At 41.2% G+C, this 14,155-nt stretch overlaps 1 protein-coding gene across 1 annotated transcript in view; it reads right to left on the bottom strand.

Annotated features, from left to right (window-relative positions):
• LOC136099675 (ALK tyrosine kinase receptor-like) overlaps positions 1 to 14,155 on the bottom strand; it is an 84,638-nt gene that overhangs the window by 29,259 nt on the left and 41,224 nt on the right. The window contains exon 5 of the mRNA XM_071807262.1: positions 6,786 to 6,955. Coding sequence (XP_071663363.1) covers positions 6,786 to 6,955 — 170 coding nt within the window. The remainder of the gene's footprint in view (positions 1 to 6,785; positions 6,956 to 14,155) is intronic.

The raw sequence follows: 14,155 nt of genomic DNA, 5'->3' as shown, positions 1-14,155 counted from the left end.
AAGTCTTCATCACACAGAAATGTTAGCTGTTGGGTTTATTATGTCCTCTTCTGTTTGGAAGGAAATAAAAAACATTCTCCTTGAATTGAAGACCTCAGAGAGCCGACCTTGTGTAAATTTTGCAGCTCCCTCCCTTCAGTAACAACTCCAAATTCCACCTAAATATTGTCCCTGGCTCACACAGACATTTCATGTTTCCATTAGCCAGACTCAGGCAGCTGTCTTCATGCTATTATTTTAGAAAAGCTCATAATCACTATTTTTTTTCTTTTTATCAGAAAGATAGGGATTATTAACCAAGATTGAATGTTAATCTCCTCTGTACTCAATCCTCCACACAGTGACACGATCACAGCATGCCTATACGTACAAATCCCATTTCATATCTTGTAATGTTTCGCCTCTGATGGAAGTGATTTCTCTCTCTACCTAGCTAAAATAATTACAGCTGAACCTGCTTGAGATCAAGGTACTTACAGAATGGAGAAGTTTCAGGTCACTAACCCTTATTACATTCAGGTTCCCATTAACTTCTCTGTTACAAATGATGCATTGTTAGCTCACTTCACAAAGGAATACTTACTATTTGGCATAAAAGATATACTTAGGTAGAATGAGATTATTTGGAGAAATACAAGCATCTTAACCAAACTCAGTTACAGGGACAGGATTGTCACACAGGAAGTTACTTAATAGCCAGTAATAAAGGCAGAGATTTTAAAAAGTGTTATTAAAGGCAACCATACCGAATATACACACGTACAAAAACTGTCACAGATACTCTGCACACACTGTCACCAAACCCCCCTTTTTCAGATGAAAAGAACAGCCATCAGCCATCAGCAGAATAACTCTTACTTCAAAAGCAGGACAGAAGCAGACATAGCTAACAATACAGGGCAGAAGAGCAGCGATAGGGACATTAAAGTCTCACTCTGTTTTTAACAAAGTAATGTGGGACCACATTGGAGCAACAGAGGCTATGCTTGTTGGATGGATATAAGAACAAAGAATAAAGAGAGCTAGGTGTAGATGTGACCAATGAATGCACATGTGGTAATGTGGTAACTGAAGGAAAGAAGCCAGAGAGTCATGGTCAATGGGGTGGAGTTCAGTTGGAGGCCTGTATCTAGTGGAGTGCCTCAAGGGTTGGTACTGAGACCAGTCCTATTCAATATATTCGTCGATGACTTGGATGAGGGACTAGAGTGCACTGTCAGCAAGTTTGCTGATGACACGAAGCTGGGAGGAGTGGCTGATATGCCAGACGACTGTGTTGTCATCCAGAGACCTGGACAGGCTGGAGAGTTGGGCAGGGAGAAATTTAATGAAATATAACAAGGGAAACTGTAGATTCTTGCATCTGGGCAGGAACAACCCCAGGTTCCAGTATAAGTTGGGGAATGACCTGTTAGAGATCAGCGTAGGGGAAAGGGACCTGGGGGTCCTGGTGGACAGCAGGATGACCATGAGCCAGCACTGTGCCCTTGTGGCCAGGAAGGCCAATGGCATCCTGGGGTGTATTAGAACGGGGGTGGTCAGTAGGTCAGAGAGGTTCTTCTTCCCCTCTACTCTGCCCTGGTGAGACCACATCTGGAATATTGTGTCCAGTTCTGGTCCCCTCAGTTCCAGAAGGACAGGGAACTGCTGGAGAGAGTCCAGCGCAGGGCAACAAAGATGATTAAGGGAGTGGAGCATCTCCCATATGAGGAAAGGTTGAGGGAGCTGGGTCTCTTTAGCTTGGAGAAGAGGAGACTGAGGGGTGACCTCATTAATGTTTATAAATATGTAAAGGGTGAACGTCACGAGGATGGAACCAGGCTCTTCTCAGTAACAACTAATGATAGGACAAGGGGCAATGGGTTCAAACTGGGACACAAGAGGTTCCACTTAAATTTGAGAAGAAAATTCTTCACAGTGAGGGTGACAGACACTGGAACAGGCTGCCCAGGGATGTTGTGGAGCCTCCTTCTCTGGAGATATTCAAAACCCACCTGGACACCTTCCTGTGTAACCTCATCTGGGTGTTCCTGCTGTGGCAGGGGGATTGGACTGGATGATCTTTCGAGGTCCTTTCCAATCCCTAACATTCGGTGATTCTGTGATTGTTGTTTGTATGGAAGGTCCCTGTTTCTTCACCATAGAATGGGATGAAAGTTCAGGAATAACAGGAGACAAACAGGTCTCTGGGTACAAAATGTTGCCAAGAACTTTCTTTTTCTTTTTCTTCCTTGATGGGAAAACTAATTCTCAGAAACTCATTAGAAAGATAATCTGAAAGCAGTGCAAGGGAAAGACAGAGCAATGCAAGACAGAATTATTAGACAAGAAGAATGCTCAGCCACAACTGGCAGAAATGCAGCAGAGTGGTATGACTGAGACAACTTCTTTTGACTGCTCTGTTTCCTGCAGCAATTAGTGAGAGGTTCCGCAGCTGCTCTGGCTGCCACTGCGATCAGCACGGCTGAAGGAGCCAGACAGAGCAAAGGGGATCACTCCTGAGGACTGAAACAGAACCCCACATTGGCACACAGGTGAAAAACCAGTGAGCACCAGCCTAGTCCATAAAAACCCAGCAAACCAGTAAGAATGGAATAGGTAAAGAAACCAGTTTAAAGAAAGAAAATATAATCATCTGGACATGAATTTTGACTTGTTGCAATAGAAGGTCACCTTCTGGGGTAACTTAAGTTTGTAGACACTTTTGCATTCTTCCTCAGGAAAGTCACATCCATACTACCTACCTAGTAAGTCACATTTTTCTCTTCCAACATAGTAAAATTCCTCAGTCTGTGTTCAGAAGATCATCAGCAAGAAAATAATTTTTAAGCTCTCTGACCACAATGAGACCAAAAGAAAATTGTTTTTCACTTTCTGAAGGTACTGCCCTGCTAAAAGGACACAGAGTCCAGTCTGCTATCAGTGAGAAGGCAAATGGTGCCACTGCTTATGATCAAAAATGTAGTTTCTAGTGACTTCAAGTAAACTCCTTCTCTCAGCCCTCCTTCCATCTGGCCATTGTTACTTAAGACTGGCTACGAATTTAGCCTTTGTAATGCCAAAAAAATAAACTTAAGGATGAAGGAGGCCAAGGAAGCCTTTCTAACCAGTAGACACATTTACTTTCCTTTTTTACTTCTATACAATCTTTTTTCTATCAGAAGACTGCACTGAGGTTGGGCATGTTGCTATTAATAGTTGCCATTTGTTAAAAAGTTCCTCTCAACAGAAGTTACAGGGAAATCTCTAAAGAAACATACAGGTAGAGTAGAGAATATAGTACTTAAAAGACCAGAGTTGGGCTGGGCTGGCTCATGTGAAGTCCACTTCAAGGCAACTCCAGCCAGGCGGTAGATGGACCCACGGAACATTTAGTCTACATGTCACTCCACGTGGCTGGCCTCAGCTTCTCCAAGAGAGCAGAAATCAAGAGAATTAGTATTTGTTTCTTAAAGTAATTTTTTCCAGCCAGGCTTCAGCCTGTTAGAGCTAAACCTTTTCCACCTTTTCCACTGTCTGGAAAAACAGTTGTTAGGTGGGCTGGTGGCAATAAGCATCAGCCTACAGCCAGCTCTAGAGAATCACTTTGTTACATGTGCTTGCAATTTATCTATGCAATATACCTTAACCATACTGTTAAACTAACAAAATGTCTAATTATTAGCTACACAAATCATTCATCTTCAATTACATGAGGCTTCTGTTTGCTCCTGCTGTCACATTCCCATGACTATATCATTATTAAAATTCAAACTCACATTTACTTACTAACTAAAACCAAATGTATAAAAACAGCAAGCCCAAACTATCAACTACGACAGAGCTTTCAAGACTGTCTCCTACTTGCATATCTGTGAAGGTGAAAAAGAACAATTCTCAACAGACTCATCTCTGGAAAACAAATGGTAATCTTCCATCTAATACAACAGTTTTACAATAACACAGTTTTCTACACTACTCTCAACCCAATCACTTTAGCACTGCATTAATGTGTAAATTTCAGTATGCAAAAATTACCAGTTCCCTGGCTTTCACTAATCTGTGTTGATTATCTGATTTGTCCTTCAGGGAGGGGCAGGTGACTCCATGGGGGCCAAATGAGGATTGTTAGTTCATGCTGAGTATATTTAAATGGCAAGTTAAAATTCAGCACCTCTGGAGACTTTGCCTTTTGCCTCTGGTAAGCACAATTTGTTCATCCAGCAGCTCAAGAAGCTCTTGCCCACAACTGGCTTCATTGGTGGTGGCTGCTTTGGTGGCACATCCTTCACCAGGCCCTTCACCCTTCCTTCCCCCCTCCACAGAGGACACCGAGCATGTGGAACTAGGTTACAGCTCCGTTAACCTCCACAACACATGAGCAAACTCTCAAGATGAGGAAGAATAGCTAACTTTGGAAAGATGTAAGAAGCCAGGACTTCAGCCTCTTTAAAGGCCATGCAAGAAAGGAAAGACCTCACACAAGGTGACATTGCAACTGGATGATTTTCTAAGGATCAGATGGGAGGAAAGAAGACAATCCTTTCCTCATCGTACTCTTGGAAATGAGGAATGTATTCTGGGTTGCCCAGGATAAGGCAGTGCTAGAAATCTAACATCCCTCAGTCCCAATTTAGCATCTTTGTCATACTCCTCCCTACTTGCCGTTACTGCCAAATCACCTGAAATGTTCTAGCTGTGATTTTTTGCCAAAACGTAATTTCCCTGAACAGCCCAGGGGACATAAAACATTTAAGAAATGTCTGTTTCTAAAGATAGAGCTGATCTAATTTCTTGGAAGTCTTCCTAATGATTCTTTGAAGTGCTATAAGCCAAACATGGAAATTATGGCTAAGCAGCTTTTGAACATGCATGCTTTTGAGCAGTTTTAGAGCATATTATCTTGTTATTAATAACACTTTTCATCCAGCTTCCCAATTACAATGGAATGTGCTTTAATTATTTGTGGAACTGGCATACTGGTGTGCTTTATTCAAGAGCTTTACTTCTGAGGGGTGATTTAAAGTTTAGCTCCTTCTGTAGGAATATCTGCAATATCATGCTTCTAACGCAGACCCTCACAGCTACTGACACAAGAACCAATTAGAAAAAGACAGACACAGCAAGCTTTCAGCTGCACCAGCATTGCGTTCACATCAATTAAACACTTCTTACAGTTCAATAAAACTGCCATTTATCTCCAAAGTATATATACTGCAGTCTTCCCTGTACCATTTTGGTGTACACTTCCATGGAGTTCGTTCTTAATCTGTACATCAGTTCATATTTCCTAAGAAATGGGTTCCAAGATGATGCAAAAGACACCTGAAGTATTTCCAAATCTCATGGAAGATGTATTCCTTCTCAGGAAGGACTGGTTTCAAATAAATCAACCTCAGATAGAATTCATTAAAATAGTGCACTTTCTGTGAATAAATACAGACAAAACTTTTCAGGAGACACCAAAAGTTCAAAGATTTCCTTGCTTATGACTTAACCTCCCATGTAGCAGTTGGATTTGTGATTCTACATGAACCTGCTAGCCTGGCTTCTAAGATCAAAGTAGTCTCTGCTTGACTGTGCAACCACAGAGAATTTAAAGGAAAGCAATAGTACAAGAATACAGAATAATTCAGGTACAAAACATTCCCCTGGCAACATTAGAAAATAAATCACATAAATAATAATGACAAAATATACCATTCTTCAAAGGAAACACTGAATGGGAATGAAGCTACCAGGTATTTTTACAAATGGTGCTTCAGCAGTGGCTGCACAATAAGCCTAATGCTGGTATTTTTTAAATCTTTGACGCACAATATTAATTATGCATTCAGGACCAAAGCGTTGGCAGTGTCCTTGTATTTGCAGCCTACGTGCATCCCCAAGAGCCAGCAAGATAAAAGACATATTCATACAATGTTTGTTCAAACTTCTTGTAAGGCAAACTATCCCTTAATGAAATCCATTATTTCTAGGGCACAGATTTCCAAAAAGACAAAGGACACTAGTGCTCATGACACAGATTGTAGATGAATCTTACAGCCTAGGGGCCAGGGCAGCAGGAGGTGAAGTATGTCTGTGTCTTCTCTACAAACACCAGAGGCCAGAGCACACATAAAAAGTAAACAGTGAACAACGGAGTATTCCCTTAAAGCTGAATTGTAAGAAGCAGCTAAAACAACACTCTTTAAATAAGCATAGGCTACCAGATTAAGCATATGCTACCAGATAAACCCTTTGTGCTTAAAGCCAGAATACAGACGTAACTGAGACAGACTTTTATTAAGCTGAGCCTCCTGCTACAGCTAACACAAAGGTGTTCAGATACATCCTTACCTGATTTTCAGCAGGTTTTTCTCCCATCCTTTTAATCCTCAGATCTAGACACACTCAACAATGGGGACTTTGATACCCAGAAAAGTAATCAGCTGTGCAGCTCACATCCAACTTTAGCAAGCCACGTAAGATGATCAAACACACTACATGAAGCAGTATGTGAGGAGAATGATTATTTCCAGTCAATGAAACAGAGACACGTAAGTTTAAGCCCCTTGCTGTATACTATTCAGAGACCCAGTTTGTGAACCAAGACCACCACTCAGGAGTTCTGAAATTGAGTGCTTTGCTCTAACTACTCAGTCATTCTTTTTCTCCACCTGTAACAGAAGATACCTCCTGGGGACAAAGCGCTGCTTCTCCCTGTGGGAGCCACTTCCAGGAGCGCTGCTGGCCATTTCCATTGCCAGGTAGCTAGTGATGGAATGACTGATCACCATGAAGGAGAATGATGAGGAGACTCATACCTATCCAGAATATCTGGGAGAGGTAAGATCGTCCACTGCCATATTCCCAAACCTTCGCTGTTATCCACATGCCAGAACGTCCGGCTCTGTTCCGTTCCTGTCTTGTTCTCGACCAGCACCAGGGATATATTTCCCAGCAAGACACCATGGATGAGCCATGACATTCGTAGCTAGAAGGAAGAGAACATATGAGATTAAAACTCACAAAGATTATCCAAAAGTTAGCAAAATTCCCAACTCTTCTTTGACTTCTTTGTTTTCCAGTCACCAAAAAGTTGATTCTTCCTCTCTTATGCTCATGTAAACATTTTAGAAAACTCCACAGATGTGGAAGCTTGTAATACTTAGTCATGCTATTTACTGTTGGAACTACTGGGCTTTTTTCTAGGTAAAGTTGAGCCCAAAACACCTGCTTTAGCTTTCACATATTTGTCTGCAGTTTTAAAGGTATAAGCTAATACTTCTCTTACCTACAGTACAAAGATCACACTCAATTAAGATGCCACCTAAAAGATTCAAGTTAAGACTTACCACTTTTTCAGCAATAAACTTATATTCTTGCAGCAGCAAAATCACAAGGAGAATAGCTGCAAGAAGCAAGCATCACCAGTAATCAAAACTTCACCCCCCAGATACTCTTTTCAATAATCAAGTTTTTCCTTACCTTTTTCCAAGTTTCTACAGACTTTCCAATTAAAGTTCAGTAACAATGAGGTTTTATTAATTAAAATACCTTAGGGAACTGGATTTCTAACATTTTTTTATCAAGTTTAATCTAACTGAGTCCAGTTCTTTGCATTTATTCCCAAATGTAAAACTATTTCATGTAGTTTTCTCATTTTATGACTGTCTCTCCCTCATTGTATTAAAAGAAAAACAATCCCTTCTGCATCAGGCTAGTCTCAGAATCCATGTTACATGAATATAGTCTTCTAATTTTCTTGGGAAGCAGACAACCTAGGTCTTTGTTAATGAAGAGCATAAGTAAAATACACATATATATTACATGCAGGAGCTGGGTCTCATCTCAAAACCAGTAGAAGTGAGAATGCTGAAGGAATGAGTTTATTAAAGGCACATTAATTATGGATTTTTGGACACAAGAAACTGTTCAGCACAGTATCAAGCATCTATGCATGTTAAAAAATAGGTCTCTGGTTTGTAATACTTCAAAGCAAAGACCTAAGTCAGGAGAAATTAAAATTAAATTTTACACAGGGATATCTGATAACATTACTTACTTCCTTGCTTGGATAGCATAGACTATTCATATCCATTTCCCAGCATAAAACATAACTGCTAGATTTTCCTTGCTGTTCCTATGTCATGGTGTAAGTCTGTCCTGGCAGATAAGTCAGATTTAGGGGTTGAAAGGACAGAAATTTTGCTTTTATTCTTAGTTTATGCTCACAGTTCTGAGGCGGATGAAACAAAATTCTGAGTACCCATTATATTAATGATCAGTATTGAATTTAGGTAAACAGTGCAGTTCACCTGCTGTCTGCAAAGCTGCAAAAACAGCAGTGACTTTGAATTTGACGATGGCAGAGACCAAAAAATCTAGATGTGGTTCCTCTCTGTATCCAGTCCAAAATTCACTGCACCTGCCTGGAATCCCTCCTGCGTGTGAACTGCTAGTGCATATGACACAAACATTGATAAGGTGTACAAACTGATATGCAGGTATGGGTCTCTGAATCCATCCCATTACCTCATTTTGATCACAGATGTTCAAGACTGACACGTAGGTTTTCAGTAGTCCAACAAACTACCAGTGGGGCCTACCAGACCACAGCACGTCTGGGACAAGCCACTGCTCAACTCTGACTACCAGCTCCCTCTCACCCCAAGTTTGGGAAAGGACTTGTGGAGTCCCATGTCCATTTCCACAATGTCAGACAGTGGAAATCATGGGATGAACTGTGAGGATTTTCACCTCGCAGACACCAGAGAGAAAAAGTAGAGTTGAGCAGGACTGCAAAGAACTGCTTCAGACCTGACACGAGGTGATGGGCAGGAGGCAGCTGGGGGAGGGTTGAATTCACACCCACACATTCAGCAGAACCAACACCAGTGGAAGAGGCTGCTGACAAAGGTTTATGGTGTAGGAGGCTGATGCCTTCAATCTTGATATCTGCATGGCTGCTCCTAACTCTTGGTGCATACATGATCCTAGTGTCAGGTGACAATCAAGATTAAATAACCTGTTGGGTATTTTATACTTTCAAGGTTCTATAAAGTGAGACTACTGAAATTACAGTGAAGATTGCTCTTGCCCTTAAATATCATTAGAATACCTTTCAGATCCACTTCAGTAATTTCCCTCAAGAAAAAAGTTATTTTTTTAAATAACTTTGGAATGCCAGTGGACATTTAAAGCACTCATCTCAGTTTAAAGCAACTCCTTTTACTGAGGGCCCATATGTGAGGCACTTCTAGGATCCTAATGCCAACTCTGCTGTAATGCACTATGTGAAATTTCTCATACAGGTAAACTGGAGCGACTTCACTGTGCCATTTTGACAGTTCAAAATTTGAGAGGTAAAGACCTGAAGCTCCTACTATGCAGGAGCTTTCAGACCTCTGCCTCTTCTGGAGACCTGCCAGGCAGTAAGAGCCAACATCTGCATGGTCAGGAGTGAGAAAAGAGTGAGCCTTTGATAGCTATTAACGTAACACTAGAGCAAAAGCTGAAGCAATTGAGGAATTGGAATGGATGCCTTTGCACACATGTCAGCTGTTTGAAGGAAAGACATAGCTGGCATTAGATGTGGGAGATCAGCTCGTTGGCAAAGTGCAATATGCAGAGTCTAATGAACTGGCTCCGAGTGAATCGACTGGCACTGTGTCCAAATGGGCATTTTTGGCTGTGATTTCCATGGTTTCTGAGCTTCACAGCAGGGCAGTCCAGGTCTTTTCACACCTGCTGAAGTGAACCAGAGCAGATGATGAGCTGGATGCCATAGTAAAGACTTACGAATGGGGCTGGCATTCATTCCACACAACATGGCATCAGCGGTGGCAGATGGTACTACATACACCATGCGGCCTGTAAGTAGTGCAGTGGCACAGTTGGAAAAAACTGAATCTGGGCTGTTGGTGGCATACCCCTAACATTATGTTATCAAACATCTTCCTCTGTGTTAAACCAGCAGGACAATATTCAGAATCTAGAAACATCACTGAGAAATTAATTAAGCATTGCAGGTAGACATTGGCTCAACAGCACCTTGTTTTCTGGTTTTAGAACTCACCATAGCTGGCGATTAGCTGTTCAGATGCAAACCCAGTGACTCAGTCAATGAAATGCTCTAAACTGATTTGGGGAAAATTGAAGGGAGAGAGAGCCCATGGTAAATACACAGCATACTGAGGCAACTTGGGTCAGACAGCCATATGCACTATACTGCAAATACCATCTGGAAAGATGCCTTCTGAGAATCCCCTTAGCCTCTGACTTTGTGGAATTTCTGAAATGACAAACAGGAGACCAAATTCACCCAAGAAAGAGCAAAAACCTAGTCCTTATCAATATGAACAGGACTTGGCAGGTTTAACAGAGAGGCGAAGAAAAACAAGGAGGGCAGATTTTCTAGCACAAGTTGCGTAATTTCAAGAACACCTGAGAACTGAGACTTGTATTTTACTTTCTTATGCACAAAAGAAAAGAAACACTCAGAGCCTTCTGGGTAAAGCTGGGGCCTGCTTATGCCTGTGAGTTTAATGGCCAGAAACACTCCAGTATGAAACCAGTGCTTAAATGCCTGACTGAGAACCAATGACACACATTCACAGCAGCATAAATACAAAATTCCCCAGTGGCACTCCAGAGTGTTGCTGTTTCTTTTCCCTCCCTTTCTGGGTGGCAATGCCCCGGGCTTTTAGTACAATGGTGCTACCTGGCAGGAAAAGCTAGTTATCTGTCTTTAGCACAAATAACCAAAAGAAAGATAAAAAGAAGAACACACTTCAAGCATGTCTTGGAGTAAGGTATTTTTAAGAAGATGGAGAAGACCCTAAGAGGCATCCTTCTCCCAAGGATCTGCAGCAGTTGGATCTCACTGGTGGTTCTCTTGCTGCCCACACCCCAACTCTGCATGACAGGCTTATATCTTGTGAGACCCCACATTACTTAGTTCTCATACCCCCAGTCGTTTCCTCCCATCTATCATCCTTGCTCAAAGGAATTCCTCAAAATTTTTCTGACCAGGACCTGTGGAATTCTGAAATACAGACACTTTTTCTGAAAAACGTAACTCTTGTATTGGGTCTTCTTCATGGGACAGGAAACAGTGGAAGTTGTTTTCAGATGTGAATGCCCTGACTCAATAAATGAAGTGAGACATTAAAGGAGCTTGGAAAACACCTAATTGTTGAATAGAAACTGAAGTTGCAAGTTGGAATACAGTTTACACAGAATTAGACAACAGCTGCGGGCACCTTTGCCAAGTCTTAGTAAGTTTTGTCCATGAATATGAACTACGTTTGAGGCATGAAGTTTATCATATTGGCAATATTGTTTTTCTTACTAGAAATGAGAAATGGTTGCACACAACCTAGGCAGGCAAAAGAACCTTGTATTTTGTATGAACAGATTTTCATGCTATTTATTCTCGCATTATTTCCTACTTATATCTACTTTCATAAAATCAAGAACTTGATAAAAGCACCTACATTTCAGGAAAAAAAAAACAACAACATAACAAAATAGAGATGACGACAAAAGAGAAAGAGAAAATGTGCATAATTTTGCTGCCAGAGTAGCGTGGACTGACCGGGCCTTAAGAAATTTTGGATATTATAGATCATCTAATCCAACACAGAAGCCAGGTGGCAAAGGAAGCTAGAAATTATACAGGCAGATAACAGTGAATAAGCTGTACAGACTGTAAAAACAACACTTTAAAATAAAAAAGGATGCTAACAACATTCTGCAAAATAAAGCACATGAAAGGCTGCCCTAGCGGCATATCCATGTTGCGTTTTTCATGCTCATAAATGTTCTGAGTCAATGTTATTACCATGTATCCTTCTAAGTTATTTAAAGCTTAAGGAATAGAGGAGAAAAAGAGATACACTCTGCAGGTGTCAGCATGGGGCTCAGAATGCACTCAACGAATGATTTATATTATTGATTTACATGCTTTCTATGCTTTGCATAGAAAAGAAAACGGAATTAATAACCACAGAGGATGAAAACATCTTTATATCAATAAACGTGAACAAGAGGGCAAACTTCAACTATACTGTTCTATATCAACTTATTATATTTATTTTCTAGAGAGAATATGTTTACATTTGAAAAGTAATTTCAGGTTTAAAAGAAGTCTGGCTCAGTTTAGTACTTACTTACATAATGTAATGGTGGCTTTCAAGAAATAGCTAGTTGAAATGTCAAAATAGTATCAGAAAAATATTTTCATTATTCTAAACACGGCCAAAGGCACAAAGCTCTTTTACTATCATAGGAATCTGTTTTCATTGTTTTTCAGCAGACCTATATCCTCGAAAATGTTTGACCCAGGATTTAACAGAACAATGAAATAATGTGGTTCCCAATCACAATGTAGTCCCTCTTGCAAAGGAGTCACCTTTCTTGGAGATGCATGTGATAACATTTAAGGCTAATTTCAAGTCCATCACCATTCAGGCAACACCATCTCTGTTTTCATTCTCCTTCTCTATTATAGCCTACACCAAAACTGCTTGCATGGCTTTTATTTCTCAAATAGGGCACTAAGGTCGATCGCAGATTCCCTTGTGCTGAACAAAGTGCAGCCTTTTTAAATATCAATCTCCTGACTGCTCATGTTTCTGCAGTGACTTTCAAACGGAAGTAATAGTCACAATGCACCACAAAATAAAACCTCGCAGGACAGATACAACTACTGCTGCCCAGGCAGGTACGCACTGTACCAAGCCCTCACAGACCGCAGCAGTCCTAGACACGGTTTCCTTATTTTTATGACAGAAGCCCAAACACTTTGGGAAGACACAGTTATGACTCTGATGATCTGCAGGCATCACCACATCCTTCAAAACCTGAGGCTGCAGACAGCAGGGAGCATCTCTGAAAAATGGAATAAAAAGCGAGTCAACATGTGCGACTCGGCACTTGTACAGCAACAACGCTGGGGCTCAGGGAGATGGGACTGCCTCGCTGTCCAGATGGGGGGCCAGAACTGAGTCTCCAGCTCCCACACGAAGGTGAGCACTCCCTGGACATCTGCAACACTTGTGTCAGTTCTCTGACACCTTTGCAAAGTACTGAGAAGTAGGTGGCCATCATAGTCTTGCAACTGTGCGCACCTAGGGGCTATATGCTGTGGCAAAGCAATTTAGTTTTGCCAAGGGTGGTGTCTGAGATGACAGCACTTCCCTTGGATTTTAATTGCAATGTGGTTTCCCAGATTCCCAGACAGGAGTACAGCTACTAACAACACACATATGGATTTATTCTTCAAAAAGAGGAAATGTCTAACCACTTCATGATCCTATTCGCCCTGTCAGCCTTGTGCAGGCCAACTGATTCCCACTCAGAGGAGGGGAATCACAGTGTGAAGAGAAGGGGTGAACAGTGCCGCATTTTATTACTCAAGCTCTATAAATTCTGCCTTTAAATCAGGCCACTGTTTGTATTAATTCTTCGCACTTTATGTGCATCCGCATGCTCAATTTCACGTGCTTTGTTTCCAATGAACTTTTACATGTGGGTTAAAAGGTTTTCCCTCTTGATTACTGTGACTCAGTTTGGTCACTCAAGCATTTCCTGAGCTTTTTGTTGCATCTCCCCTTTCTGGCTACTTCTGGGTAATCGAGCATCTTTTCATGGACTACGCGTACCACTTCCTGCGTTCCCCCAAGATTTAGTAGAAGTGCCACAGTTTCCCTCTTCCATATAAATTGGATTTTAAACACACAGTTAGTGGGGTCAACAGGCAAAGGACTCTACTGAATGTGCAACACAAAAAGATAACAAGGACTGTCTGGACTGCAAACAAGAGAGATTCTTTGAAGCCAGGATGCTCTAGCCAAGATTTAATAAAACAACAAAAAGAAAGAGAAAAACTAACTGAACCAAGAACAAAGGGCAGCATCACAAACTAACCGCTCTGACCTGCCAAAAGCACTGAAGAACAAGAAAATGAAAACATAAAGCTGCTCAAAACAAACAGGAGCAAAGTTCAATACAAAGCTACACAAAAAACACAAGGCACATTGGGGCCAATCCCAAACGTGTGGGAAAGTATAGGCTGTGTGTATTACTGTATCTCCTGAATGCATTTTTACCCTCATCTCATCTTTTGATACATGTGGGGCAGTACAGAGTGGGTCAGGCTGATTTCTCCCTTTCTGAGTTAACGAGAAGC

Source organism: Patagioenas fasciata, chromosome 3 (genome assembly GCF_037038585.1).
Source record: "Patagioenas fasciata isolate bPatFas1 chromosome 3, bPatFas1.hap1, whole genome shotgun sequence".
Classification (NCBI taxonomy): domain Eukaryota; kingdom Metazoa; phylum Chordata; class Aves; order Columbiformes; family Columbidae; genus Patagioenas; species Patagioenas fasciata.
This window is presented reverse-complemented; position numbering and strand designations above follow the sequence as displayed.